Consider the following 27,500-nt stretch of genomic DNA (forward strand, 5'->3'; position numbering starts at 1 on the left):
ACAGGCTGTTTTGTAACTTTTCATACTAGTTTCCAAATATTTATATATATATATATATATATATATATATATTCATTGATTCCTAGATATTCCAAGGCCAGTATGGCTTTTATGACCATTCACAACTTGCCAGTACCCTCAATCCCTCAGGCTGCATCTCCTTTCTTCAGGAGGCCACACCAGACAATCCTGGAGTAAATCTGTAAATGCCAATCAAGTCATCTAGGTTATATTTAATGGCAATGATCTATGTCTCCAGTCCTAGTACTAGTGGAGGGATTAGACTTGCTGAGAATCAGAAGTTCCAGGGCAATCATGTCTTTAATAACACAGTAAGCAAGACAGCGATCTCCCCTCAAAAGTCTATAATGCCCAGAATAAAGGGATGGAACTCTTGGTAGCTCAGATACTTTAGGCCAGTGATATTTTTAGTTAGGAACCTTTGGAGTCTTTCTAATTGCTTGATATGTTTAATACAATACATCCTAAAGACAGTGTTGTACCACTAATTGTCCCACTCAGTGCTGAGTATAAGGTGGTTTCAACCTTTTCAGACCTTGATTATATTCCTTTGCCAATTAATTTGGGTAAATAAAGGGATTTCCTAACAAAAGCTGTCATATGAAAGTCAAACATTATGGGAAGTATAAACTTAAATACCTAGGTTCTTTTTGTTTTGTAGTGGTTTGTTGTGGATGCCATATCATAAGAGAAGGAGCTACGTACTAACGATGATGATACTTTACTTTTTAGTATAAAGTGTTTTGGGGTTCATATTTTTATAGTGCATATAAAATAGAATAACATGGTATTGAAAGAAAGGATATTTGGATAGATATGCAAAAATACCAAGTCAGAATTAAATTAAATTAATTAAGCAACTTTAAGATGCATATTTAGATGAGGCACTTACTGCATTAAAAACAAACTTCTCAGCATATAATTTAGATGACTTCAGTCATTTTTAAGATTTTGATAGTTTAATTTCTCCAAGTCTTTTCGGTTTCCAATACTATGACAGGAATGGACCCCATTCCTACGTTAGGGTGTGATTAGATTCATGAAATTAGTATTGTTTTCAGTCTTTGATGTTAGCCATGTGTGCTTTTCTCAGCATATCACAATTGACCGAGAATTACCTCCTTCAGTAATTCATACGGAGTTACATGTACTGGTAGCAAATGTAATTGCAACTGTAAATTTTTGTTCATTAAACTAATTGCTCCTACCACTATTGCAAATGTCTGAGTATCTTTCTTCCACATTGTTCTCATTTCTGCCTACACATCTTGATATTTTAGGACTTTATGTTTCTTTGTATGAAAGACACTTTAATCACTGGGTATAGCAATTTCAATAATCAATGCTAATTTTGTCTTTATTTAGTGGACTACTGTAACTGTCTTTATCACATCTTAACTGTTGATAATGGGTGAACACGTGATATAAACTTCATCATTCTCTGTAATGCTTTGCAGTTCATGTTTACAATACTTCTCAGCTACTTCTATATGGTAGTATTTACACAATCCCTAGTGCAACAGTATTGCTACATTATTGTTACTTTCAGTATACAGGCCCACTAGCAAGCATGATTGTAATACACCCAGCAACAAGCTATGCATTTTTTCCATTTTTTTTTAAAAAGCTGCATTTGTTTGTTTAACCCAACCTTTAAATGGGTTTTATAAACCACGATTTACATACTCCACTATCAGGGTCCGCAGTTATCAGCCTTTCGCTGTTTGGTTTTAATTCCCCTCAACTATTCCTGAACACAGGGTTGTTCCAAGAGATTTTTGTACATATGTTCATAGGTGTGTACTAGGCTAATAGCCCTGGAGCCTTTTACAAGCATAGTCCATAGGATTACCTTGGCATCATGCCACCCGACCTTAGTTCCCAGTGCCTCTGTCGAGTAAAGCCACTAGAGTGATCACTGGGGTGAATTTTCTATTTCCCATCCACTCATCAAGGTTTTTCTTGAAGACGGCCAGTGAGGTCCTCAGCTTGACATGTATGGTTAGTTTATTCCATAGCATGGGCAGTCTCTGAGTTATGAACCTGCCCCTCCAGCATGTTTTGTTGATTGTGGTAATGAGGTTGAGGTCTCTGGAGCATGTGGTGCAGATGGATTGGGATTTCTTTACATGTAGCATTTCTAACAGATCTGAGTCAGAGATGACTTTGTACGTCAAGCAGAGATCGCCTCTAAGTAGGCGATATAAGACAGAGAATAGTCACTCTATTTATGACTTTTCCAATTTTCTTTCCTTCTCATCTTATCTTTTTCCTTATATTCTTTATTTTATTTTTTTGGAACATTCAATTACTACCTGATTTTTTTTTCTTCTGGTTTGATTTCCATTCTGGCTTGACACTGAAATGCTTCTTCTAAACTAAGCAAAAATGTCACCTTGGACTTCTTCTCCTCATTTTAGTGGGATGCCATTTTTAGGACTTGGGATAAGCCCTGGCTGCTGTCTGTTCCTCGCCCAGCGTTTAACCTCTGTGTTACCCTACTCATCCTGTGCTTCCAGCGCTAGTCAGCAGGAAGCTAAAGAACCCTCTCCAAATATCGGCGGGTCACCTCATTGCATAACTACCCTACAATCCCTCTTTCATGGAAACCAGTAAATTACCCTACTCACCCTGTGCTTCCAGCACTAGTCAGCAGGAAGCTAAAGAAAACTCTCCAAATATCAGTGGGTCACCTCATTGCATAACTACCCTACAATCCCTCTTTCAAGGAAACCAGTAAATTACCCTCCTCATCCTGTGCTTCTAGCAATAGTCAGCAGAAAGCTAAAGGACCCTCTCCAAATATCAGCGGGTCACCTTATTGCATAACTACCCTACAATCCCTCTTTCAAGGAAACCAGTAAAGTATGTATGCTGAATAATTCCTACAAGAAAGACTTTATATTTATTGTACCACTAGCATAAGTGTTAAAGCCAGTCCTGAGCTAGGACAGCCAGCAGCCTCTACCCCCCCCTCTTCTGTATCTTCATTACCTCTCTCCTCCTACCTGCATAGATACCCATCTTGTCTTACACTTGCTATCGACCAACTTACTCCCTCTCATACAAGCCTACAATACTTGAACTGTCCACTAGGTGGCACCCTTATTCCAGCCATAATATCCTCTTACCCTTTTCTCATGACCAGCTACTTACCTCAATTTCTTCAGTTCAGCAGTCCCCGAAGTACTGTTTAGTCCTCTCTTTTTTTCCTCCACTTCTACTGTCCACAGACACCTTTCTAGCCTCTATACTATTCCAACCTACCACCTGGAATTAGTCCAGCTGATTGTTTTTTGCTAACTGTTTCAGTATCTGTTTCTACCTGCTCCGTTCGCCCCGTGGGCTCACTCCCTACCCCAATTCCCACCCACCCCCAGGGGTCCTACCCTTGTACTTACTAACCACATCTCTTCCTCTTACCAGTACTCTCTAGCCACACCTCTTCCTCTTACCTTTACTCTCTAAACACACCTCATGCTTTTGCCATTACTCTTCAAACACACTCTTCCTCCTACCTTTACACTCTTAACACTCTCTAATTACCCAACATCTCTCGTATCCAACCTCTCACTACTCCTCTATAATCATACCACACCTTTCTCCCTTCTTTTATCCCCACCTTTTTTACTTCTATATTCTACCAACAGACAATCTATACTTATTCATACAATGTATAAACCACCCAGCCCATCTTATGTCCTACTCTTATTCATACTCTCACTACTACCTCCTTTAATCTTCACCCATCTACTCACCTCCTTTGAACACCCACTATGTCCATACCTAACCTACCCTAATAAGTAAACCAACTCTCCACCCCCTTCTCTCCTTTTTTCCATGCTAATATAACATCTTCACCTAACTAGATACTTCCTAATTATCATAGAACACTACACATAAAATACAACAATCTAAATCCCAAGAAAGGCCTACTTCTATACAGCATATTCCCTAACCCAAACTATCTAAGTCCACTACTCTCATTAAAGGATGGTGACATCCACCCTAACCCAGGCCCAACAACAACTTCTATCTCTCTCCATAACCACAATCACCTACTCATGCCCTCTCTAAACCATCTAACTCCCTCTTAAATAGCTCATCTTAATATACATAGCATTAACAATAAAGTAACTCAATTCCAAGCTCTAACTGAAGCCTACTCCTTTGATATTCACTGCTTAATAGAAACATGGTTAAAACCTGTAACTAAAGACAATGAAATCATCCCACCTGGATATAATATCCTGAGACTAGACCGAGTAACCAAGAAAGGTGGTGGGGTTGCTACTCTATGTAAATCTAGCTTACAATTAACCACTCACAACTGTAAACTACCTATAGACTCCAATACAAAATTCTTATCTCCAAACTTCATCTTAACAATGCCAAATCTATCTATATTCTCTGTATGTATCTACCACCTGGTAACAACACTGCCACCATGGAAAATATACTTTGTTGGCTTTCCCAACACCTGCCCCAAGAAACCATAATCCTAGGTGACACAAGTATTGATTGGAACTGCTACTGTAGCAGCCTCCCCACAACCCATATTAACCTATATGGGTATTCACAAACCATTACCTCCCCCATCAGGATAAATAAATCTAACAAGAAAGCAAGCTTATTAGACTGGATTCTCATAAACCATCATCCTCACATTTATGATTCTGGAACTCTCCCTGATAATTTAAGTGACCACTTACTTACCTACATCATCAGACATAAAACCAATACTCCCATTCCAACATCTGTCAAAAACATCAGATCTAAAAAGAACTTTAACCCTGAACTATTCCAAATGGAACTAAGAGCTTGCAACTGGTCTCCCTTACAACACCTCCCTTTAGATGAAGCCGTTAATTACTTTAACTCTAACTTCCTTGCCATTCTCAACCACCGTGCTCCAAACAGCTTAATTAGAATTAAAACCAACTCTGCACCATAGCTGTCAAAAGAAACCAAACACAAAATAAATCTTAGAAATAAACTTTGGGCAAAATGGAGAAAGACTAAAAACCCTGTAGACCAACAAACCTTTAGACAGCTAAGAATGATACCAAGAAAGCTATAATTTCCGATAAAAAAACTACTACCTACAATCTCAACAAGCTAACCAAAACAACCCACAAAAATTTTGGACTAGCATTAACCAACTCCTCCATCCAGGTCAATCCACTACTCCAAACCCTCAAAATACTGACCACAAAAATCCAATGAATACAGCCAATGCTTTCAATACCTTTTTTACTAATGCTATCCAAACACTAGCTAGTCAACTATCACCTAATGACTTCACTCTACCTTCCTATAAATCAACCTCACTCCCTCCTTTTCATAATCAACCTGTCCCAATAACATATATTCTAACCCTACTACAGAAACTAAAACCATGCTGTCCCTCAGCAGACCAACTACCTGCTGAATTCCTACAACAATCAGCCAAAGCTATTGCTTATCCCATTTCCATTCTGATCAATAGAACTATTACAGAAAGTCATATCCCTAGCTTATGGAAAATTTCCCATATTATCCCCCTCCATAAAGGTGGTCACTCCACTGAACTCTCCAACTACAGCCCCATTGCCCTTCTCTCTCCTTTGGCAAAGATCATAGAGAAATGCATTCATAGACAATTACATGACCATCTAACCTAAAATAATTAACTTTCCAACTGTCAACATGGATTCAAACCTTCACATAGCACTACCACTGCCCTTCTTTCCTTCATGGATTGTATCAATAAAAACTGCAACCTTAACAAGCTTTCTTCAGCACTGTTTATTGACCTGGCTAAAACTTTTGACATGGTAAATCACTAGATTTTCAACAAAATACTTAAATCCCTGTCACTAGATACATCTTCCATAAAGTGGTTCCAGTCCTACCTAGATAAAAGACAACAAGCTATACTATGGCACAAGTCTCTATCCACCCTCCTGCCCGTTAACCTTGGTGTCCCTCAAGGGTCCATCCTAGGACCTCTACTCTTTTCCATATTTATTAATGACCTTCATCTTCCCATCCACCAAGCCACATGCATACAATATGCTGATGACTCCACATTGATATGCTCAGCCACTTCCTCTTCTGAACTTCACTCTCTTACCCAGAAAGTATTTAACACAGTTGAACAATGGTTCACACATAGGTGCCTTCTCCTAAACCCCAAAAAGACTAAACTCCTTCTCTTCTCTCCTACCCACAAGTCCTCTACTCTTGATTTCTCAGTTATCTCTACCAATAAAACTATTATATCACCAGACCCAACCACCAAACTATTGGGTATCACTATTGACAACAATCTGAACGTTGATATTCATATTAACAATACTATAAAAACTGTCAACAAAAAACTTGGCTCTCTGTATAGGATTAAAACCTGCCTTTTACCTAGAGCTAAAACCACTATAGCTCACACTCATCTAATCTCTACTCTTCTTTATGCCTCACCCATTTTTACTAAGATATATAAAAATAACCTTAGCAAATTGGAAATTTCCTACAATAACATTGCCAGATTCGCTACAGGCAACCCATTTAGAACCCACCATTGCATTAATATAAAGCAGCTGGGATGGCTGGAACTACAAAACCTGATTAAATTCCATCAACTATCTATAGCCCACAACACTCTTTACAAACCTTCCAAAACTCCTATTCTATCCACACTCATCACCCCCTATAAAAATCTGAAATCCTTAAGGTCTTCTCACAAACTTCTAGTACATACTTCTAAACCAAACAACAAAGCTGGTGACTCCCTCTTCTCTAATACTGTTGGAAAAGCCTGGAATCTCCTCCCCAGTGAACTTTCCTCACTTCCCTCACTATCACTCTTCAAAAACAAATTGAAAGTGTTCCTCAGAGCACACTGGTTATGCCCCTGTACTAAACCTGACTAGTTATGTGCCCCTTCATACTTTGCTCTACCTACCCTTTCTACTCATAAACTGTGATTCCTTCCTATTTGACCACAATACTATCTCCCTCTAGAACATCATATATTGTACCAGTATGTTATATTATGCCTGTATTCTGCACTGCTGAATTTACTGTGTTAACTTGTAATATGCATTGTAAATATGATTTTTGTTTAATGTTGCTCATTTGTTATGTTGTTTTTTTTCATTGTTCTGTCTTGGAGCTTATCTCCCCAGGCCTCTACTGAAAGTGGACATGTATCCAGTTAAACTAGCCCAGACAACAAATGTAAAATAAAAAATAAAATAAAAAAAATTTTTGTAAAGCATTCACTTTGTTTGGACCTGATGAGGTCAGCAAATAATGTATGCATCCCACAATTACAGAACTATACATGTAATCAATTTCAAGAAGTCCCATACCTTCTTCAGAGCAAAAAATAAAATCTTAGTATACACTGATTTTTATTTGATAAGCACAAAGATTTTTTCTTGTTTTGGTGTTTAGTCAATCCAATACTTTTGAGGGCCTGTTGATCACCCCAAACCTGTAAGTTATAACAGGAAGAGCAAATTGATTTATAGCTTGAACTTTATTTCTAGATGTAAAGGCAGTTCTTCATATCAGTTTTAGTCATCTGAAGGTTTCCTTACTGAGTTTTATTTGCATTTGTTCATGCTTTATTGTTCTATTCCCAAGTTATGTATACATTCTCTCCTGCTCAAGCTCCTTTATATCACATTACTGTCCAAGGTTGATGTTTTCGTGGTGCTGAAGCTTTCTTATTTTAAATGTTGCTTTTACACATTTATCAAGACTGAATGTCATTCATATATCATCTGAGAAAGTTTGTAGTTACACTTTCAACTCCTCATCTAAAGAACTGTACAGTTTTAAGTCAACCACAAAAAGTAGAAGAGAAATCTTTAAAAAGGGTTGTTTTCTGAGAGCCAAATTGTAACTGTAGCCTAATCTATTTAGTAAACAGCTTAATAAGTTAAGGGCAAGACAAAACAACAGTGATGATAAAAAATCCTTGTAGAATACCCCTTGAATTGTTTATCTCTGGGACCATAATTTGCCCTTTGCCATAGCTCAACTGCAGAGACGTTTACCACTGTTTCATGATCACTGCAATGTAATTAATCAATGTAAGGTACACCTTTCAAATCTGTAAGCATTCATTTATTCATGAATGTGAGATTCTGTCAAATGCTTTTTTGAAATCTATTCATGCCATGGTTAAATTCTTCTGTATTTACAATTTACTATTATGCCTTTATTTAACAACAAATGAACCTTTATTCCATATGTCTTTCTTTTGATAATCTTTTCATTTATTGCCCTAATTGAGTTTTTTTCTATATGACTACAAACTATCTATATATAGTTTGTTTATTATCAGAAGGCATGTTATTGGTCTATAGGTTTTAAGATGGCTACATGTTCACTCTTAAGGGGGAGTATCAGTTTTCCTGTTGTTAAACAGGTTGGTTTCTGTACTGGATGCACATATAAGTAATTCTTACTCAGGGTTAAATCTTTGTGTAAAGATGTTAATGCATTTATCCAGAAGTTAGGTACTGTCTTTTGTCATAGGGTTTTCTATTCAGGAGCTATTTAAATTTTTTTCCCTCAAATTATCTTCGCATTACTTCATCCCATTTCATATCCTCATATTAGAGCTTCTTACTATTACTTTTAATTCTTCTGTCCATTCCACATCCTTGCTATGTTCAACTGGATCTTCATAAATACTTCTCCAAAATGTGCCTATTTCCTCTTTGGTGATATTACTACTCCTCTTGCTTTGTTTCCCACCTCTCAATAAAATCTTTTGTGGTCATCAATGAATTGCTTGACTTGTACTTTTCCTGTATATTTATTTGCACACGTTCTCAGTTTTTCTGCCTGTGCTGTTACTTTTAGTTTATTATTGGAAATACTATGTGATAAATCTTGGTCTGTTTTGGTACTGTATGTTGCTTTTGCCATGTCTGTCCTTCCAAGTATATTTGATGATCAGTTCCTTTTTCTACATTTCTCTAACAGTGATACTTCTTGACTTAAATGGTTCCTTGTTTTCCCTGTTCGATGCTCCAGTGTTGGTATTTTACTTGTACCCTTCCTTTCCTTTATTACTCTTCATTTTTGTGGTAACACTTTATGTGTTATTAGTTTAGTTGCATGGTAATATAGTCTGTCTATTTCTGTTATGTCACATTAATTTCTCTTAATAGTCCTGATTACTGTGTTCATTTGTTTTACCAATCTTTTCACATTTCAGTCTTATTTACTTTCTGTAATCTGTTATTTCATCTATCTTAATATGCCTATCCATCTCTATTATGTCATTTTCTTCTGGACTGTAAGTGTCTTCTTTGCTCTCTGTTTCCAGCAGATAATCTACAGAAAGATTCTGCCAGTCGAGTTTACTGACAAGCTCTCTATCTTCCTATAGAACACCTATATATTTGTGCTGTACACATAATGATGGTCCATCATAAAACCCATAGGGCAAACCCCATGGCAAACTGGACAAATCAAATGTGTTGAAATACATCCCACTGAAAGTCAAAGTCACAGTTGTAAAATATTTCTGCTGGAGCAAAGTATTTTTTTCTGGGGGACATGCCTGCCAACTACCCCACATGTGTGGAGAGCTTGCTCCTACATCCTTTGCATATGACATCTCATTTGTTAAAAAGTAGGTAGTGCACCTTAAAGGTGTATAAAGTAACTTGTGCTTATAAAATGTTCACAGTACCTTAAACAATCAACTGCATTGTTATTGAGAAGATAATTGCCTGTTTAGTATTGTATAAAAACAGGAAGCATACCTCTCAACTGTTTAGATGTTCATAGAATGTTCAAATGTTTGCTTCATATTTTTGGTCTGCTCTTCATAAAACTTCTGGTTTTCTGGAAAATTACTGAGTATTGAAGTTACTAAATAATGACATACAGTTGAGTTTCAGACTTCATATCCTTCAGAAAATTCATGCTAACACATATAAGAGCAATATTTAAACTCTATTCTTATTGTGAGGCCTTTGTCTCCACACCCCAATTATTTTAGGTTTTGTCCAGATTTCTTGAGCTAAGAAGTTGAGATGTATGATAGGAAGTTGGTTCCTTGCTTTCATTCCTCCAATACCATGATGGGAATGGACCCCATTCCTAAGGCAAAGTATGATTAAAATTCATGAACTTAGTATTGTTTCAATCTTGATGTTATTCAGAAGTGCTTTTTGTAGCACCTGACCTGCAATGGGCCCAGAACTGACTCCTTCTGCAATTCATACAGTGTTACAGGTATCAGTAACATATCTAAGTATGATTGTAACTTCTTTTTTATAAGACCCATTGCACCTACTACTACTGGAGCTGCCTGGGTATCTTTCTTCCACATTGCCCTCAGTTCTGCCTGTAAAGCTTGGTATTTTATGACTTTGTGCCTCTCTGTATGTAAGAAACTATAGTCACTGGGTGTAGCAATTTTGAAGATCAATGCTATGTTTGTGTTCTTTTCATGGCCTATATATCTGGTTTTCTTGCATGTATTTTTTGAACTGTTGGTAATGGGTGATCCCATGTGACATAAGCCTCATCATTTTCTATAGTGCTTCCAATGCTTGTCAGCTGCTTTGATACTGCACTGTTTGGTTCCTCACTCATAGGTTCCTTATGGAACATACCAGAGGTTCTCAGCAACGATTTATGACTATCGGAGTACAATAGCTCAGTATGTAAATACTGAAAGCAATGGGTTTTTCTTTCTATTTGTAATAAATTTGTATTTTTATATATCTTTACCTCTGGTGTGTTTTAAGAAGCTTACAATGCAAATAACTCCATGGTCACACTATCTGAAGGAAAAGAGAAACACTGTGCAAGAGAGAAAAAAAATGGCACACACAACTGTGATATAACAGTAGAACCAATAAATGTCATAACTTTCCAGGACTTGTAGGTTCCAGGAGTTGAAATTGGAGTGAGTGCATTTATGCAGTCGCCATCATCTAATGTCCGAGTACCCAGATAAAGCTTATTGATCAGAAAGTATGATGTGTGTTTTTTGGTATATGCATTTACATTACTGCATTTTTCATGTGTTAGTTGACAGAAAATCATCAGTAAATTAAAACAGTGCTGTTTACTAAATATATCTGTATGTTGTTATACTACTAAAATATTCTGGGTTTGTTATTGGGAATGGCAAAACTAATTTTTAAAATGGAATGTTACATTTTTTTGTCTGTTTTCGGAAATTATAGAAAACCAGTTATTTTGTAAGTGTATTTTTTATTATCTATACAACTCTAGAATTGCTTTTATTTTCCCTTGTCTAGAAGCCCAGAGAAGGCCATACTATGCAGATTATTCTCCTGCTCGACTCTACATCCACACATTGTGCACTAGTCATTATCTGGACCTCTTCATCACATTTATTATAGGAATCAATGTGGTTACCATGTCCATGGAGCACTACAACCAACCACGGGTAAGGAGAGGAAAAACTTATGGGTGATCAGAAATTACAGTGCATCATTTGCACCGCAGTGCAGTTCACAGATGTGCGTGCATGTTTTTAAAGGAAATTTTCTGCTATTTCAAATTGATTGTTACTTTACATAATGTAAAACGTGGTACCAATCATAAAAGCTTGTTGTATAATTAGTTCTTCACTGAAGGTGGTTGTAACTATATATATATATATATATATATATATATATATATATATATATATATGAAAGCATTGTGATGTTATTTTGTTATAATAAATACAAAATGTAGGGAATGTGCAAACATATTCTCAAGTGTTGATGTCTTGTTAAAAGAATAAATTAGTGTACAGATAAGCATACCTGAAATGCTTGGCTGAGTTTTAAGCTTAAAAAGACAAAGTACAGTTGAGCTCAAACTAGTTGACTATGAATTTAAATAAGACTGAAATTAATTAATTAATTAAACAGGCTAGCTATCGTACTATACGTAGCAAAAAAACCTTTAACCTTCCTTCTTTCCGTAATGAACTCAAAGAATACAACTGGTCAGCTCTAAAATACCTCCCCCTAGATGAAGCTGTTACCCTATTCAACAACACATTTCTCCATATCCTTGACCATCACGCCCCCTCTCGCTTAATTAGAATAGGATCCAAAGCAGCCCCTTGGCTTTCTAAAGAAACCAAGCAAACCATGCTATTAAGGAACAAACTATGGTCAAAATGGAGAACTACAAAAAAACAAACTGACCATCAAAACTTCAAACAACTTAGAAATACCACAAAAAAACTCACCTATCTTGATAAAAAAAATTATTATCTTCAATATCAGCAAAATCAAAATCTTAGTCCTAAAAAATTCTGGTCAGGAATCAACAAACTGCTCCATCCAGGGAATACCAAAACACCTACTCTAACTAACCTAGCTCAAACCCCTCCCAACATAATTGCCAATACATTCAACAACTTCTTCTCTGAAACAGTCACCTCACTAGCAAACACCATGGCTCCCCCCACTTTTCCTCAAAAGACCTCTCCTCAAATAAATACCCCCACACTAAAATTTAAGACAGTCTCCACTACCTACATACGTAAATTACTCTCAAAGCTTAAACCATGCACTCCATCAGCCGACCAACTACCAGCCGAATATCTACAACTAGCAGCAGCAGAACTAGCATACCCAGTCTCCATTTTAATTAATAGAACAATAACCGAATCTACTATTCCTTCCCTCTGGAAGGTCTCCCACATCATTCCTCTGCATAAAGGAGGAAACACTAATGAGCTTACGAATTTCCGTCCCATAGCCCTTCTATCGCCTCTATCTAAAATTATGGAACGTTGTATACACCAACAACTTTTAAATCATCTCTTACATAATAGCCTACTAGCAGACTCCCAACACGGCTTTAGACCTTTCCATAGCACTTCTACTGCTCTTCTCTCCTTCACAGACAATATCAAAAAAAATCGCAATAACAACCTTTTCTCCTCTGCTTTATTTCTCGACCTGTCTAAAGCCTTTGATATGGTGAATCATCAACTTCTGCTACACACTTTGAAATCTCTCTCACTTGACTCTATGGCATTGCACTGGTTTGACTCTTACTTGAAGGATAGAAAACAAGCTGTGCTTTGGGCCAGCCATCTATCTTCTCAGCTCCCAGTCACTATCGGTGTCCCTCAAGGATCCATCCTAGGTCCCCTTCTTTTCTCCATATTTATCAATAACCTATCTATTTCTCTCCCAACATCCACATGTATTCAGTATGCAGATGATTCAACTCTCATCTGTTCTGCTGGATCTCCAGCTGAACTCCATTCTTCCACCCAAAAAGTCTTTACAGCAGCAGAAAAATGGTTCCAACATATCTGTCTCCTCCTCAATCCCAAAAAAACCAAATTATTACTTTTCTCACCTACCCCTAAGTCTACCCCCTTCTCCTTCTCTATTGTTTCTGATAATGGCACTATCATCACACCTGACCTTTCAACTAAACTGCTAGGTTTTACAATAGATAATCAACTGAACTTTGATTCCCACATCGACCTAACCATCAAAGCTGTAAATAAAAAGATAGGTGCCCTCTATAGACTTAAGCCCTTTCTTACACCAACTAGCAGGGTGTCTCTAGCCCAAACACATCTCATCTCTACATTACTGTATGCCTCCCCATCCTTTATCAACCTTTCAAAATCAAACCTTCAGAAACTTGCCACAACCTACCATAACATTGCCAGATTTGCCACAGGTTCCCATTTCGTACCCATCATTGTGATAATCTCAAAAACTCGGCTGGCTTGAACTTCAAAATCTAATTCTCCTCCACCAGTTAGTTATCACCTATAAAATTCTCCATTACCCTAATAATACACCAATACTTAATAACCTTGTCACCCCCTACAAGAATCTTACTTCCCTTCACTCAGCAAACAAACTGCTAGTCACTACTCTCAAATCACACAATAAAGCTGGCGACTCCTTGTTTACAAATGTTGTTGGCTCTTACTGGAATAAACTTTCCATAGAACTGACCTCCCTAGGCTCATCAAAACTTTTCAAGAAACAACTAAGGTACCATTTCAAATCCAGCTGGCTATGCCCTTGTTCTAATCCTGACTGACTTTAGTGCCCAACTCTCTTTACAACTCCCTCCATTACTTTCTCTACTTGTCTCTACTACTTGTATCACTCCTCCTCTGTAGCTCACCTTATATCCACTTAGATATTACTTTTCCTATAACATCTTTTCTCTTTACTCAATACACCTCTGGATCCAGTCATCTACCCTCTCACTTAAACCTACACTTTGCTCCCTGCTGTGCAATTCTATTTCTTAGAACTGGTGCCCTGGCACAAATATATTATCATAACTGTCAATACTATATAGTATAGACCTTTGTATGTGCTACCTCTTTCTTTCTTTCTTTTCAAAATTACTACTCCTGCTTTTCCTAACATGGGATTAGGAATTCTACTCGGTATTTAGTATTTTAAGTATTATACATATTCTGTAAAAATTATGTAATTTAAGAACTGTACATTTCTGTAAAAATGCTTCTGTATTGTTAATATCCTACATTCAATTAGTTCATTAATCCTTATAAGTTGTATCTTATAGTAATGTTTTTTATGTAATGTACCAGTATATAGTGGAGCTTTTCTCCTCGGGCCTCTGCTGAAAATGGACATGTATCCAGCCAGACTAGCCCGGTCAACAAATGTAAAATAAAATAAATAAATAATAAATAAAATTAAGATTTGGTTATAGATTTTAAAAGTTTTAGATTTAAAAATGCTGGTTTTATAATGTCATGCTGAAAAGCTCACCTGTTTTTCAATCATAACTATACACATGCTCTGACTGATCAACAATCATAGGTGATTTATTACCACTGTGGTGAAGATGAATATTTTAGGTATCATATTCTCTAACTACAGAGAGACATTATTAAAATTAAAATGCTCCTGATATGACAGCATTAGCTGCTGTATTGGGGGGGGGGGGGATACTCAACAATCAACTAGAACCAATTTAAAAGTGGACATGTTTTCATCATGTAGATTCATGTCTACATAGCATTATGCAAACTTTCCACAAGTTATTGCTGACTCTGCAATTTTTCTCTGACTGTAAATAGAATATCACAGCTGATTTGTATTAGCATAAAATCAAAACAGAGTGTTTTAGTCATTCATTCATTTGTTCATTTATACACTCATGTTTAGTACCCAGTTAATATATTTCAAAGTCAGAGGAGCAAGAACCATTCCCATCACTCATTGCATGCAAGGCAGTAAAACTAATCTTAAATGGGTGCCAGTCCATTTCAGGATGTGTGCATTCATTCTTACAATATGTGTGAACAAATATAAACAAACACACACATAAACATAAACCTGTAAACACAAACACACATATACACACAGTCAAACACACATCTAGACATGTAAACACACACACACACACATATGCAGACATGTAAACACCTATACACACACACACACACACACACACACACACACACACACACATATGCAGGCATGTAAACACCCATACATGCACACACAGACACACACGCACACACACAAAAACACATATACACACAAAGACACACACAGACATGTAAACACATACACACAAATGCACATATACACACAGTCAAACATACATCCAGACATGTAAACACACACCCCTACATACACTCACACACATGCAGACATGTAAACACACACAACACACACACACACACACACACACACACACACACACACATGCAGACATGTAAACACACACACACACACACACACACACACACAACCACGCATATTATAGAAGTATACAAAAAGGTTTGTATACATAACAGTCCACAGGCAAAGCCCATCTAATCTTCTGCTTTAAAGCATAAGTTATAAACTGAATAGATACAGATTGCTGAAGTCTTTCAGTGTCTGTAGTGCATAAGGAAAAGAAGACATGCCTACAGGTAAATATCTAATAAAACTCTGTATACAGGTGAATTCCATTTAAAATGAAATGATTTGTGGGACAAAAGCTTGAAGACACATACTAAAGTATTTTGGTTTAAGACTATGTAGATATCATTGTAGTGGAAAGGCTGAGAGGAATTTAACAGAGGAGGGGAAGAGAGCAAGGAAATAGACAGGATTTTGGGATTCCACACTTCATTCCAGAATTTATCCCCCTCCTCCTCCAAGTGTAAGCTCCCTCCCCCACACTAGTAGTGTGTATTTTGTAAACAGCATACCCTTTTATTACTCAAAAAATAAAATATTGTAAAACGACAAGCTTAGTCCAAAATTCATTTAGCCAGCATGGCTTCTGAAAATAAAATACAAATTTGTTTTTCAAAATTTATAAATTGCTAAGCTAAAAGCTTGCTAAATATGTCAGATCTTTTTAAATGTTTAATTATAGAATATCTCATTGTGTAAAATAAATAAGTTATTCCAAAAAGTATACACTGTAGTGCAGATAGCATATGCCTGGTTATACCTCAGATAAAAACATTAAAGTCAGCAAGAAGACGGTGAAAGTAAAACATTAGTAAATCACTGAAAATGAAGAAGAGAGGCTTGATTAGTTAAATTAAATTAATTATTGATTTGTAAGGCTAAAACAGGTATTATAAAATGTCTCTAGTAGGAGTAACATAAGAATAGTTGATGTGAGTTAACAGAGGTGCTGAAAGGGAAAGTGGCATCATAAATTGTGAACATAGATTAAGTGAATATAGGCTGAAGAGAGTACATGGTGTGAAGGCAACAAAGAAACCTTGCATAGAGCAGACTGCAGACTATGATAGGAATACAGAAGTATTAGACAGAGGAAGAGTATGGTATCCAAGTAGCTTGGGAGAAGTATTAGACAGAGGAAGATGATGGTATCCAAGGAGCTTGGGAGAGATATTAGACAGATGAAGAGGATGGTATCCAAAGAGATTTAGTATTGTACAGAGGAAGAGGATGGTATCCAAGGAGCTTGGGAGAAGTATTAGAGGAAGAGGATGGTATCCAAGAGATTTAGTATTGTACAGAGGAAGAGGATGGTATCCAAGGAGCTTGGGAGAAGTATTAGAGGAAGAGGATGGTATCCAAAGAGATTTTGTATTGTACAGAGGAAGAGGATGGTATTCAAGGAGCTTGGAAGAAGTATTAGACAGAGGAAGAGGATGGTATCCAAGGAGCTTTGGAGAAGTATTAGACAGAGGAAGAGGAGGGTATCCAAGGAGCTTGTGAGAGGTATTAGGCAAAGGAGCTGTATAATGTGAACACGGTGGTTTGCAAACAGATGAGTCGGATAATACGAAGAGAACAAATAAAGTGATTCAATGCATCTTTGTGGGAATGGAAATGTCCAAAAAAGGCAATGTGTCAAGAGTATGTATAAGAAAGGAAGGAGTTATTAGAAGATACAATTATCCTTCTGGATAGGGGAAAGCTAATTATAGATATGTCTTGAAAGGAGTAGAGCTAAACCACAGCTTGTAGGGGATGTGGAGCTCTGACAGATGAAACAGAAGAGTAAGCATTATAGAAAGGAAACTGAGGAGTGAAAAAAGAAATAGGAATCCGAGGTTAAAACAGTGTAATACAGCACCTATAGTTGTTCTAGATATCAACAGTATGAAGAAACAATAGTTAAGTAATGCTGAATTATTGTGTTTAGCAGAAATGATGTGCAGCAGTGACTGTTGTAATATGGAGTATCTGAAGAGGAAGTCTGATATGAGTGACAATGTCAGTAGAGATTGTGAAGTTATTCTTCCTGAATATCACCATGAAAAAATGAGGAAAGCTCTGTTCTAGAGTTACATTTAAACATGGGGAAGAGCTAATACATGCAGAATGTCTACAAATCCAAACAAACAAGAGAACTTCCTGAAATTAGAAAAGGAAGGACTGAGTTATAGTTGTAGTTTCTATGGAAGTAGAAAGGCCACTGATTATGTGTAGAAGGACATCACTAACACTTCTAGGTGCAGATTATCAGAAACAGACCTGAGAGGTAAATGATATTGATAGCACCCAAAAGAGTGTAATGGAATCTCCTAGCAGCCAAACACCAAATATAATAAAACATGAATACAGGTGGTGCTAAGCAGATGGAAATCAGTATATACTTAGTAACATAAAAGATAAAAAAAAGTATCTGCTTTCAAGTTTCACGCATATTTCACATGATACGTCATCCTATTACTGTGGTATGTAATGAATCCACAATTAAACAAACATAAGAATCCGTTTTGAGAAAACTCTTTAAATTAACACTGGTGTTTAAACAAGTTAACTTATGAGTCATCAAAGTACACTTTTTTCAACTTACTGTTTTCCAAAAGATAAATTCTTAAAATGGCAAGTCAAAAACCTAAAGTACACAGGCAAAATTTTTTGAAGGGGGGTTCAGTCCCCCTGTTCCCCATGTGGGAGCTGTGCCCCTCACTCACCTCTAAATTGTATATACCAACTCCACAGTTGCAGCACAGGAAGAAAAGGACAGCACCCTTCAAAAAATGCATCACCAGCTTCAATGGGGTGTGATCTCAGATTTGGTATATTTAAGTAGCGGGGGGTGTGGGGGCATAGGCCCCCACATGGGGGTGCCCCCTGCTTAAAACAGTTTATGTTGTTTTCCATTTTTTTTTTTATCCATAGTCAAAGTTTTGTAACTTCAAACATAATGGTTCGTACATTACGTGTTCAAAGTTATAAGACTTGGACTATGTGATATAGACCCAATGGCAACACATTGCAATATAATTCACTGTGTGATTGCATTTTCACACTACAACACATTGCAATATAATTCACTGTGTGATTGCATTTTCACACTACAACACATTGCAGTACAATTCACTGTGCGATTACATTTTCACACTACGGCACACTGAAGAATCAGGCAGGGATGAAGTGTAAAGCAGGAGTTTAAACCTGGGGCGCACATGCATTCAACAAATCCTGACATTTATATTCATACAAGGAAAGAGCATCATCTCTCTTTACTACTGTCTCTTACAGTCTCAGATGCAACATCAATAATGTAAAAAAACAAACTTCTTGAAAAATGTACATACTTGAGTGTGCCTATACTAAACAGTCACAATTTTTTTTAATGGAGTACATGTGCTCGCTAATCATACTTCTCATGTTTCTAATGGTCTCATTCACATAGCATTAAATGCAAGAAATACGCATTGCTAAATAAACTACCTACTCAGAACTGCACATAAATCAGATTTACTCATAGTACCTGTATTACACCAACAGAAATGTGGTGTACCCACATTTATAAGTCACCTTTCTGTCATCACTAATTATTCTTGCTTGTGAATTATTTTCAAAAGCCTCTGAGATTTCTGATTCTTGTTAACAAAAAATGAAGTCCAACTTTTTAATGCGAATCAGCATTTACACCCAAAAATGACCAGATTTCATAAATAATATTGATCATTATGGGCTGTAATGCATGTGTAGGGCATTCTTGAGTCCAAACCAAGACAACGCTACTTTAATAATTAATGGACAGGATGGCATGCCAGACATAACTGTAAGTAGGAGATGAAGCAAAAGCCATCCAAAGCACTGGACAGAGAGGGTTGGGGCACTAGTTTTCCTGGTAATATAAATTTTACTAATTAAAAAAATGATCCAGTGGATTCATTAGTGATCTGTGCATCCTGACTGTTAATGCAATCAATGATGTGAAAGAACTACATTCTCAGAACCTGCTGACTGAACGATTTCAAATGTTGTGGAATCACACATTTCCTTAAAATGCCATATTATACTGACAAAATTATTATAAATAGGAAAATGACACTGGAAAGTGTTTGCATTTTTAATGTTTTGCAAAATTTAGAGAGAGACTAGAAAATGGCAGTCAGAAATTATAGGTTTTAGAATGATGTTATTATAAGTCACTTTGAACCGTGTGCTGCATTTCAGCTTCAAAGGCACTCATCAAAACAATCTAAAATTAATTCATCATAATTTGTGTTACTCCCTGAATTCTTGTTGAATTAATAACATTTAAATGTCTGTGGAATACAGGGTTGATGAACATGTAAAGCACATTTTCCAGTAATATAGTTATCTTTAGCAAGGGTCATGCTCTTGTCAATGGACACATTTTAAGCAAGCTAGTTTTACAATCTGTTCTCCACATTTCTCCTATTTAGAAGTTCTTATGACAGTAGATAGCAAATGTCCAGTTTTGAAGTGGAAATGTGTCTTGTCTGATCCCTTCAATAACTCATACATACCATGCTGGCATTTGACAATCTTTATTAAACTTTCTTAATCACTACTTTATTGACAAACATTCTTAAATGTATTAATCACCAAATGAACATCATGTAACCATTACCAGGGCAGTGTACCCCATTCACCCTGCCCAAAATATCAGCATTATCACAACCGCCTCCTTACTCTCACTTATCAAAGTGGTGCACCACAGCTCACTTTGATCTACAACCAACCTCGTTAAGTCCAACTCCCAACACCATAGGGGAACAAAGAGGGACAAGCCTGACCCTCTTCTCCACTCACCAGCCTAACAAGGCTGTTCTCCATTACTTACTGCAATACTTCCACTAAACCTTCCAAAAACAAAGCCAAGTGTACATTAAATAAATCCAATCTAAACTCGTTCAGCTGCACCCCATCCTCTCTGAATCAGAGTCCCTACACTCTATCATTTGAATGTCCATATTCCCCAAATTCCTAGAGAATAAGACAAATAGATGAGCCCACTCTGTTTCCATAAAATAGCTGGCATTCCTCCAAAAGAGATGTGGCACTATTTCTGACCACACAATTTACATACCCAGGAATGCTGTCTTTAAGGAAGTGAAAACCTCTACTACCCTATGCACCAACAATCACTTTGGAATTACTCCCAAATCATTACCTGCCAAATGAACTACCAAAACTCCTGGAATCCCAATCCATGACTGTATGTCCGCAAACTCCTCGATGACCTGATACCATCTGAGGCTTCTGATACCATGCCATAGGACTCTTCACCTGAAGTAATGTAAATCCAACTCACTGCAGTCCAGCCTAACTGCAGTCAGCTTCTCTGCTCAATGAATATAGGAATGACCTAGAATGAGAATCTCTCTACCTAAAAAAAAGTTTATTAAAATGACCCCATCAATGAACTATGTTATATAAGGCAAAAAGGCATTTGAAGACCAATGACCCACCCTCTTGATAACCTTCATTGACCTATCAAATCAGAAGCCCTTCCAGTATGAAAGGAATGAATTGAAAACCTCTCTCCTGGAACATCAACACACTGTAAAGCCCTTCTCATCATGGAAACAAATTGGTTTCCCATTATCACCTTACCCTCATTCGACTGAAAAACCAGATCCTGAGGTTTCTAAGCATGCGTCCGCTATAACCTCTTAGCCCACCCTACCAGATACAACAATTCATTTCAGACCTATTGCAGAACCAACTGCAACGTGAAACATCAATAATGTAAAACCACAGACTTCTTGAAAAATATACATGCTTAAGTGTGCCTATACTAAACATTCAGTATTTTTTAATGGAGTACATGTGCTCATAAATCATACCTCTCATTTTTCTAATGGTCTCACCTACATAGCTTTAAATGCAAGAAATATGCATTGTTAACTAAACACCCTGTTCAGAACTGTGCATAAAGAAATCAGATTTATACATAGTACCTGTGTTACATCAACTGAAATGTGGAGTACCCACATTTATTTCACCTTTCTGCCATCACTAATTATTCTATTGTTAAGAAAAATGAAGTCCAACTTTCAAATGCAAATCAGCATTTGCTACCACAGATCACCAGAGTATATAAATCATATTGATCACTATGGACAGTAATGCATATGCAGGGCATTCTTGAGTCCAAATTAAGACAATGCTACTTTAATAATTAATGGACAGGATGGTATAAAAGACATAATTGTGAGTTGAAGATGAATCTAAAGCCATCAGAAGCACTGGACAGAGAGTGTTGCGGCACTAGTTTTCCTGCTAATATAAAATTTACCAATTAAAGAAATGATCCAGTGGATTCATTAGTGATCTGTGCAACATGACTGTTAATGCAATCAATGATGTGAAATAACTACATTCTCATAATCTGCTGACTGAATGATTTCAAATGTTGTGGAATCACACATTTCCTTAAAATGCCATATTATACTGACAGCATTATTATAAAGAGAAAAATGACACTGGAAAGTATTTGCATTTATAATGTGTTGCAACATTCAGAGAAAAACTAGAAAACGGAAGTCAGAAATTATAGGTTTTAGAATAACGGTAATATAAATCACTTTGAACCGTGTGCTGCATTTCAACTTCAAAGGCACTCAGAAAAACAATCTAAAAGTAATTCATCATAATTTGTGTTACTCCAGAATTCTTGTTAAACTTAATAACATTTAAATGTCTGTGGAATAAAAGGTTGATGAGCATGTAAAGCACATTTTCCAAGGGTCATGCTCTTGTCAATAAACACATTTTAAGCAAGCTAGTTTTATAATCTGTTCTCCACAGTTTTCCTACTTACTAGTTCTTACTACAGCAGATAGCAAATGTCCAGTTCTAAAGTGGCAATGTGGTTTATATGCTGTGATCATTGTAGCTCTACATGTGGCCTCTTTCTTGCTAAAAAGAAGAAAAATGTGCAGTAGGAAGTGAAAAGATACCTGGACCAATCTATTCTGTCCTGAGAATTTCAAACACAGTTTACAAACTTACAAGCCAAGTGTGCTCGGAATAATAGCATACATTTAAGAACATGCAAATTTTTAACTTTTTATAACCCTTCTATCAGAAACCCTGCACTAAATTGTCCAAACTGTGATACTGCAGAATCCAGTGGAGCAAGTGATGCAATTGTTCAGAGACATCGACTACATTATTTTTATGATATTGTGATACTCAAAAAATTAAAATGGCAGCGATAAGCAGATTTTAAAGGATTTCACTCAATAAAGTGCTCATTTATTACACACAGAATATGTTGTGTCTTTCGGCTTTTCCCGGTTAGGGGTCGCCACAGCGGAACTCCAGTCCGCTAATGATTGGCAGTTGATTTTTACGTGCCGAGTTGCCAGCCCTGACGCACAACCTTCAACGAAGGTACGCCCATTCACGCATGTCTCCACGCAGAAGACGCTCTAGCTGAGAATTGAACCGAACAGCATCTTACTGTGAGGCGACAACGCTACCGCAGCACCACCACCGCAGACCTATTACACACAGAATATAAGAGTTGAAATACGAGCTGAAAAGATTATGTGACAGAACACTAAAGACACTTTAAACAGTGATTGCTGAACATATTCATTTCAACATTTTAAAAAATGACCTATTTTGTCAGAAATCATTCTACCTATATTTTACTGCAAACACTACCAACAACCCAGCTTCCCTGCGGTTGGTTGAGGTGAAATTCCATGAGCTTCATTTGCTCGCAAGAAAAAAACCCTCAATAGTCAGAATGCTGACTGCTGTTTCCCATAGCAAATCATTACTAGTGCAATTTGTAAGTGTGCACCAGAAATAATTCAGTTCTTTAGGGAGATTTTGCCCTTCTTTGTGTTGGTACAACCATGGAGTTGGTGTGTATATATATATATATATATATATATATATATATATATATAAGTTCTGGGGAGGGTGGGATGCTAAACCCCCACATCGGAGGGTGCAAAGTGTTGTCCCCCTTTCTAAAAATGTTTAAAGATGATTTGTTTCACCCTTGTATTTTTGAGCATTATTTTCTGGCATTTTGGAAGGTTGTGGGTACACTTTTCAATAATAAATAGTAGAACCCAACCACCCCTGTAATAAACTAATCAGTTTATATATTCTCACATTAGAGATTACAACATTTATAATGTAGGGAAGCACTTCAGATTTTATCTTAGTATTTAGCTTGGAATTGGGTCTAAACCCTGAAAAGCTTTTAGTTTTTAAATTTACAAAAAGGTTCTGACATGCACATTATCTTCTTGTCATGTAACTAAAAATCATTGGCTTCTTATGATTTTGATAAATTTTAATCTTGATCAATATTAGGTTCAAGCCATACCTGTTAATGTTGACACACATTGCAATTATCAGTATCTATGTGGTGAAGTTTAGCAATGAACTGAATAATACATTTTACTGAAAAAGTATTTATTATGGGAGTTACTTAAAATGCTGCTACTATGGATCTGATTTTCAACAGCTCCACTAAAAGCTACAGAAATACTACTGGCATAATGGTTAAAGTGTTTACCTCACACACATAATATACAGGTCTTAATTCTCACCTTAACCTGGACAAATGGATGAGAGATCACAAATTCAATAGTAAAAAAAATCCAAAGCCTGGAAACATTGAGGTAAAATGCAGCATTTATTCCAAACAGGAAAAAAATCACAAAGCTTTTGGGATCAACCCTTCATTAGTGTGTAAAAAAGAAATCAAATGCATTCATTTAAATAAATTCAAACCATAAAACTAATCACATTTAACTAAGATCCATCCACACAAGATGTCAATCACTCTGAAGTTAAATGTGTGTGTACTTCCTTTCTCCCTCATATGCTTGCCCAAAACATTAGTTGCTACCTCTCTACGTATTTCAGATTTGTGTTCAACAATTCTGTCTTTCAATCTTCTTGTGCATTTCCCTATATAGAATGCTTGATATACCTTACAGCATGCCATATATACAATGACAGTGGTATTAAAAGCTGTAAAACACCTAAAAGTATATTTCTTCTTAGTGTTAGGATGTACACATAGATTTAACTTTAGAGTGATTGACATCAGACAGAAGAAAAAAAGGGCAAGGGGGATCTTAATAATGTTAAAAGTATGTGAATACTCATGGATCACACTTTGAGAAGCTGACTGCTTTCCAGGTTTAAATACAGCAGTAAGCATTAAACCTGTTTTAAAAAGAAGACAGTTAACTTTGAAATAATATCTTGTGCGGATGTGTCTTAGTTAAATGTTTTACTTATTTTATGGGTAAACTGACTTTGAGCAACATTTTACCTGTATATGTGTCTCTAAACTAAAATGGTTAATACAACTGTGCCATGTGATTAGGTTTATGGTTTGAATTTATTATTTAAATGAAGTCAGTTGATTTCTTTTTTACACACCAATGAAGGTTTGATCTCTAAAGCTTTGTGATTTTATTTTCCTGTTTGGAATAAATGCTGCATTTTATCTCAACGTTTCCAGGCTTTGGATTTTTTTGCTACTGTTTTGCATTGTGTATCCTGTCTGGTTTACCTATGTACTGTTCTTGTTTCTTTGGATTTTAGACGGCAAATTCACCCCAGGGGGTGGCACCCATGTCCTTCATGAACAGGGGTAGTCGGTGTTTATCATAGACTCACACTGCCAATTCTGTCCATCTAAATAGGCTTCTAAGGGCTCTAAGGACAGTAGCCTAGTAGCATCCAATGAACCTATGAAAAGTCTGTGGATGTAAATTAGAAACTCATCAATGAGTAGGCTAGATTAAAAATATCTTTTCTTTGTAGCATATGACAGGAACATGGCAGTTCATAGTATAAACCTTGAAGCATTTGAATACTCATGGATCACACTTTTAGAAGCTGATTGTTTTCCAGGTGTAAATACAGCAGTAAGCAATACAGAGTTCACTGAAACAAAGACCACTCAATGCATACTTTCATTAAGTGTTAGTCCCTAGAGCCAGCTGTTAGAAAGTCAACCATTCAAATGGTTAATATTATAACACTAACAAATAGAAGCATGCTGTTCACTTTAATGACAGGACTGCTCAACCTTCAGGGAAAGGAGCATGCATTTCCCCAAAAGAATGCTACTTTAGAATTACTATACAGATATTTTTAATAGAAGTGTGGAATATGGATTGCTGTGCTCCCCTTCAAGAAATTATTACTTTTGTTTGTTTTTAAACTTTGTAAGTTTATTATTGTTGACTTTATGCTATGCCCCCCTGTACCACTGTAGTAATAGGTGCTAACCTTAATCCTAATGCTGCTCCTTCCCCTAATCATACATCTTACTGTCATTAAAACCTTTCTGTATCACTGCTATGACATAAGACAGACTCAGACACACAAACACTCATTGACCCACACAAATAATGCTACAGTTATCCCGTAACATAGCCCCTACCCTTACCCTAAAATACTCAAACTTGCACACAAACACACAACACCCATCCATCACTCATACCTGACCCTAATCCTAACTCACACACACACACACACACACACACACACACACACACACACACACACACACACACACACACACACACACACACAAAATCTCACCCCCCCAACCCCACTTACCTGTATCGACATTCTGTACCTTTGACATATTTACTGTTCAGCCATCCATGCTGTCAACATTAAATCATGCCCCTGCATTTGTGTAACAAATATATGTTCGGTCAAACACAGGGGACCCATAGGTCTTTAGGGGTAATTTCAGGGCATTTTTGCATTTGAACTGTCTTATAAAATGACCCTTCCCCCACACTGTAAATGCTTAACTTAATTTTTGACCCACCCCCCCATTGCATACCTTTTGGCTGACCATCTGCCTCTTTTCCCTCCACTGGTCCTGACCTCAGTATCAACAGAACTATTCCTCAGGGCTGGAACTTCCTTACCTGCAGGCAGGTAAGAAGGGATATTAAGTAAAGTATGTAAACCAATGTAAACTTTTAATATGCATAAGTAATATGTTTCTAATTATAAACAGTAATTAGCATTTGTATTTGTTACAATGTATTAATTATGTTTAAACATAAAAAATCTGGCAACAAAGACTCAGCTACCAATGAGCTTCTTCCTGTAGTCTAGAGTTTGAGCCCTTCAGCATCCTTTTCCATATTACGTTATGTGCCTATTAGCATTTTATTTCAACAGAAAGTACTCACAGTTTACCTTTGAAAAGTGGCACTTGTGTTCATTGTTTTATCTAATTAGCAAAACAAAAGGAAAACAGTTTAGTCTAGCAGTTTGCACAGTGGAGTCAGACTATAAGTGCTTAACAACTGCTTCTTGCAGTCCAGCATTTGATTCTCAGGCTCCATTTGCCCACTGTGTGAATCTAAGCAAGTCACTTAAATAGACAGTGCTCTGCAGCAACTGGTAAATTAAGCTATCTACAGTGGTCTCCAGTACCACATCTACAAACTGAAATGCACATCTGTAGAAAAAGCTCTAAGCAGTGGCTTATTTCAAAGATTACTTAAACTATATACAAAGATAGTGCAGATCTAATAAAATTATTTTAATAAGAAGAGGAATGCAGTTATTTTATTTTAAAATATTAAGCTAAAAAATAATTTGGATGTGCTTATCTAAGTGTAGCTGGTACAGTAGCAGTAGTTAGAATTACTGTTCCACAGTGCTTTGGTCTCCAGTTTAGTGCTTGGCTGGTATGTTTTCTGTACAAAGTCTGCATGCCCTTCCTGTAATGATGCAGTTTTTTGCTATATGCTCTGC

The 27,500-nt window shown here is 36.7% G+C and overlaps 1 protein-coding gene across 2 annotated transcripts in view; it reads left to right on the forward strand.

Annotated features, from left to right (window-relative positions):
- The window catches only part of CACNA1H (calcium voltage-gated channel subunit alpha1 H), a 2,347,924-nt gene that overhangs the window by 2,100,673 nt on the left and 219,751 nt on the right, over positions 1-27,500 (forward strand). For both annotated transcript variants that reach the window (XM_044089567.1, XM_044089568.1), the window contains exon 24: positions 11,304-11,455. In XM_044089567.1, coding sequence (XP_043945502.1) covers positions 11,304-11,455 — 152 coding nt within the window. The remainder of the gene's footprint in view (positions 1-11,303; positions 11,456-27,500) is intronic.

This window comes from Protopterus annectens, chromosome 12.part0 (genome assembly GCF_019279795.1).
Source record: "Protopterus annectens isolate FY-2018-M chromosome 12.part0, PAN1.0, whole genome shotgun sequence".
Lineage (NCBI taxonomy): Eukaryota > Metazoa > Chordata > Ceratodontiformes > Protopteridae > Protopterus > Protopterus annectens.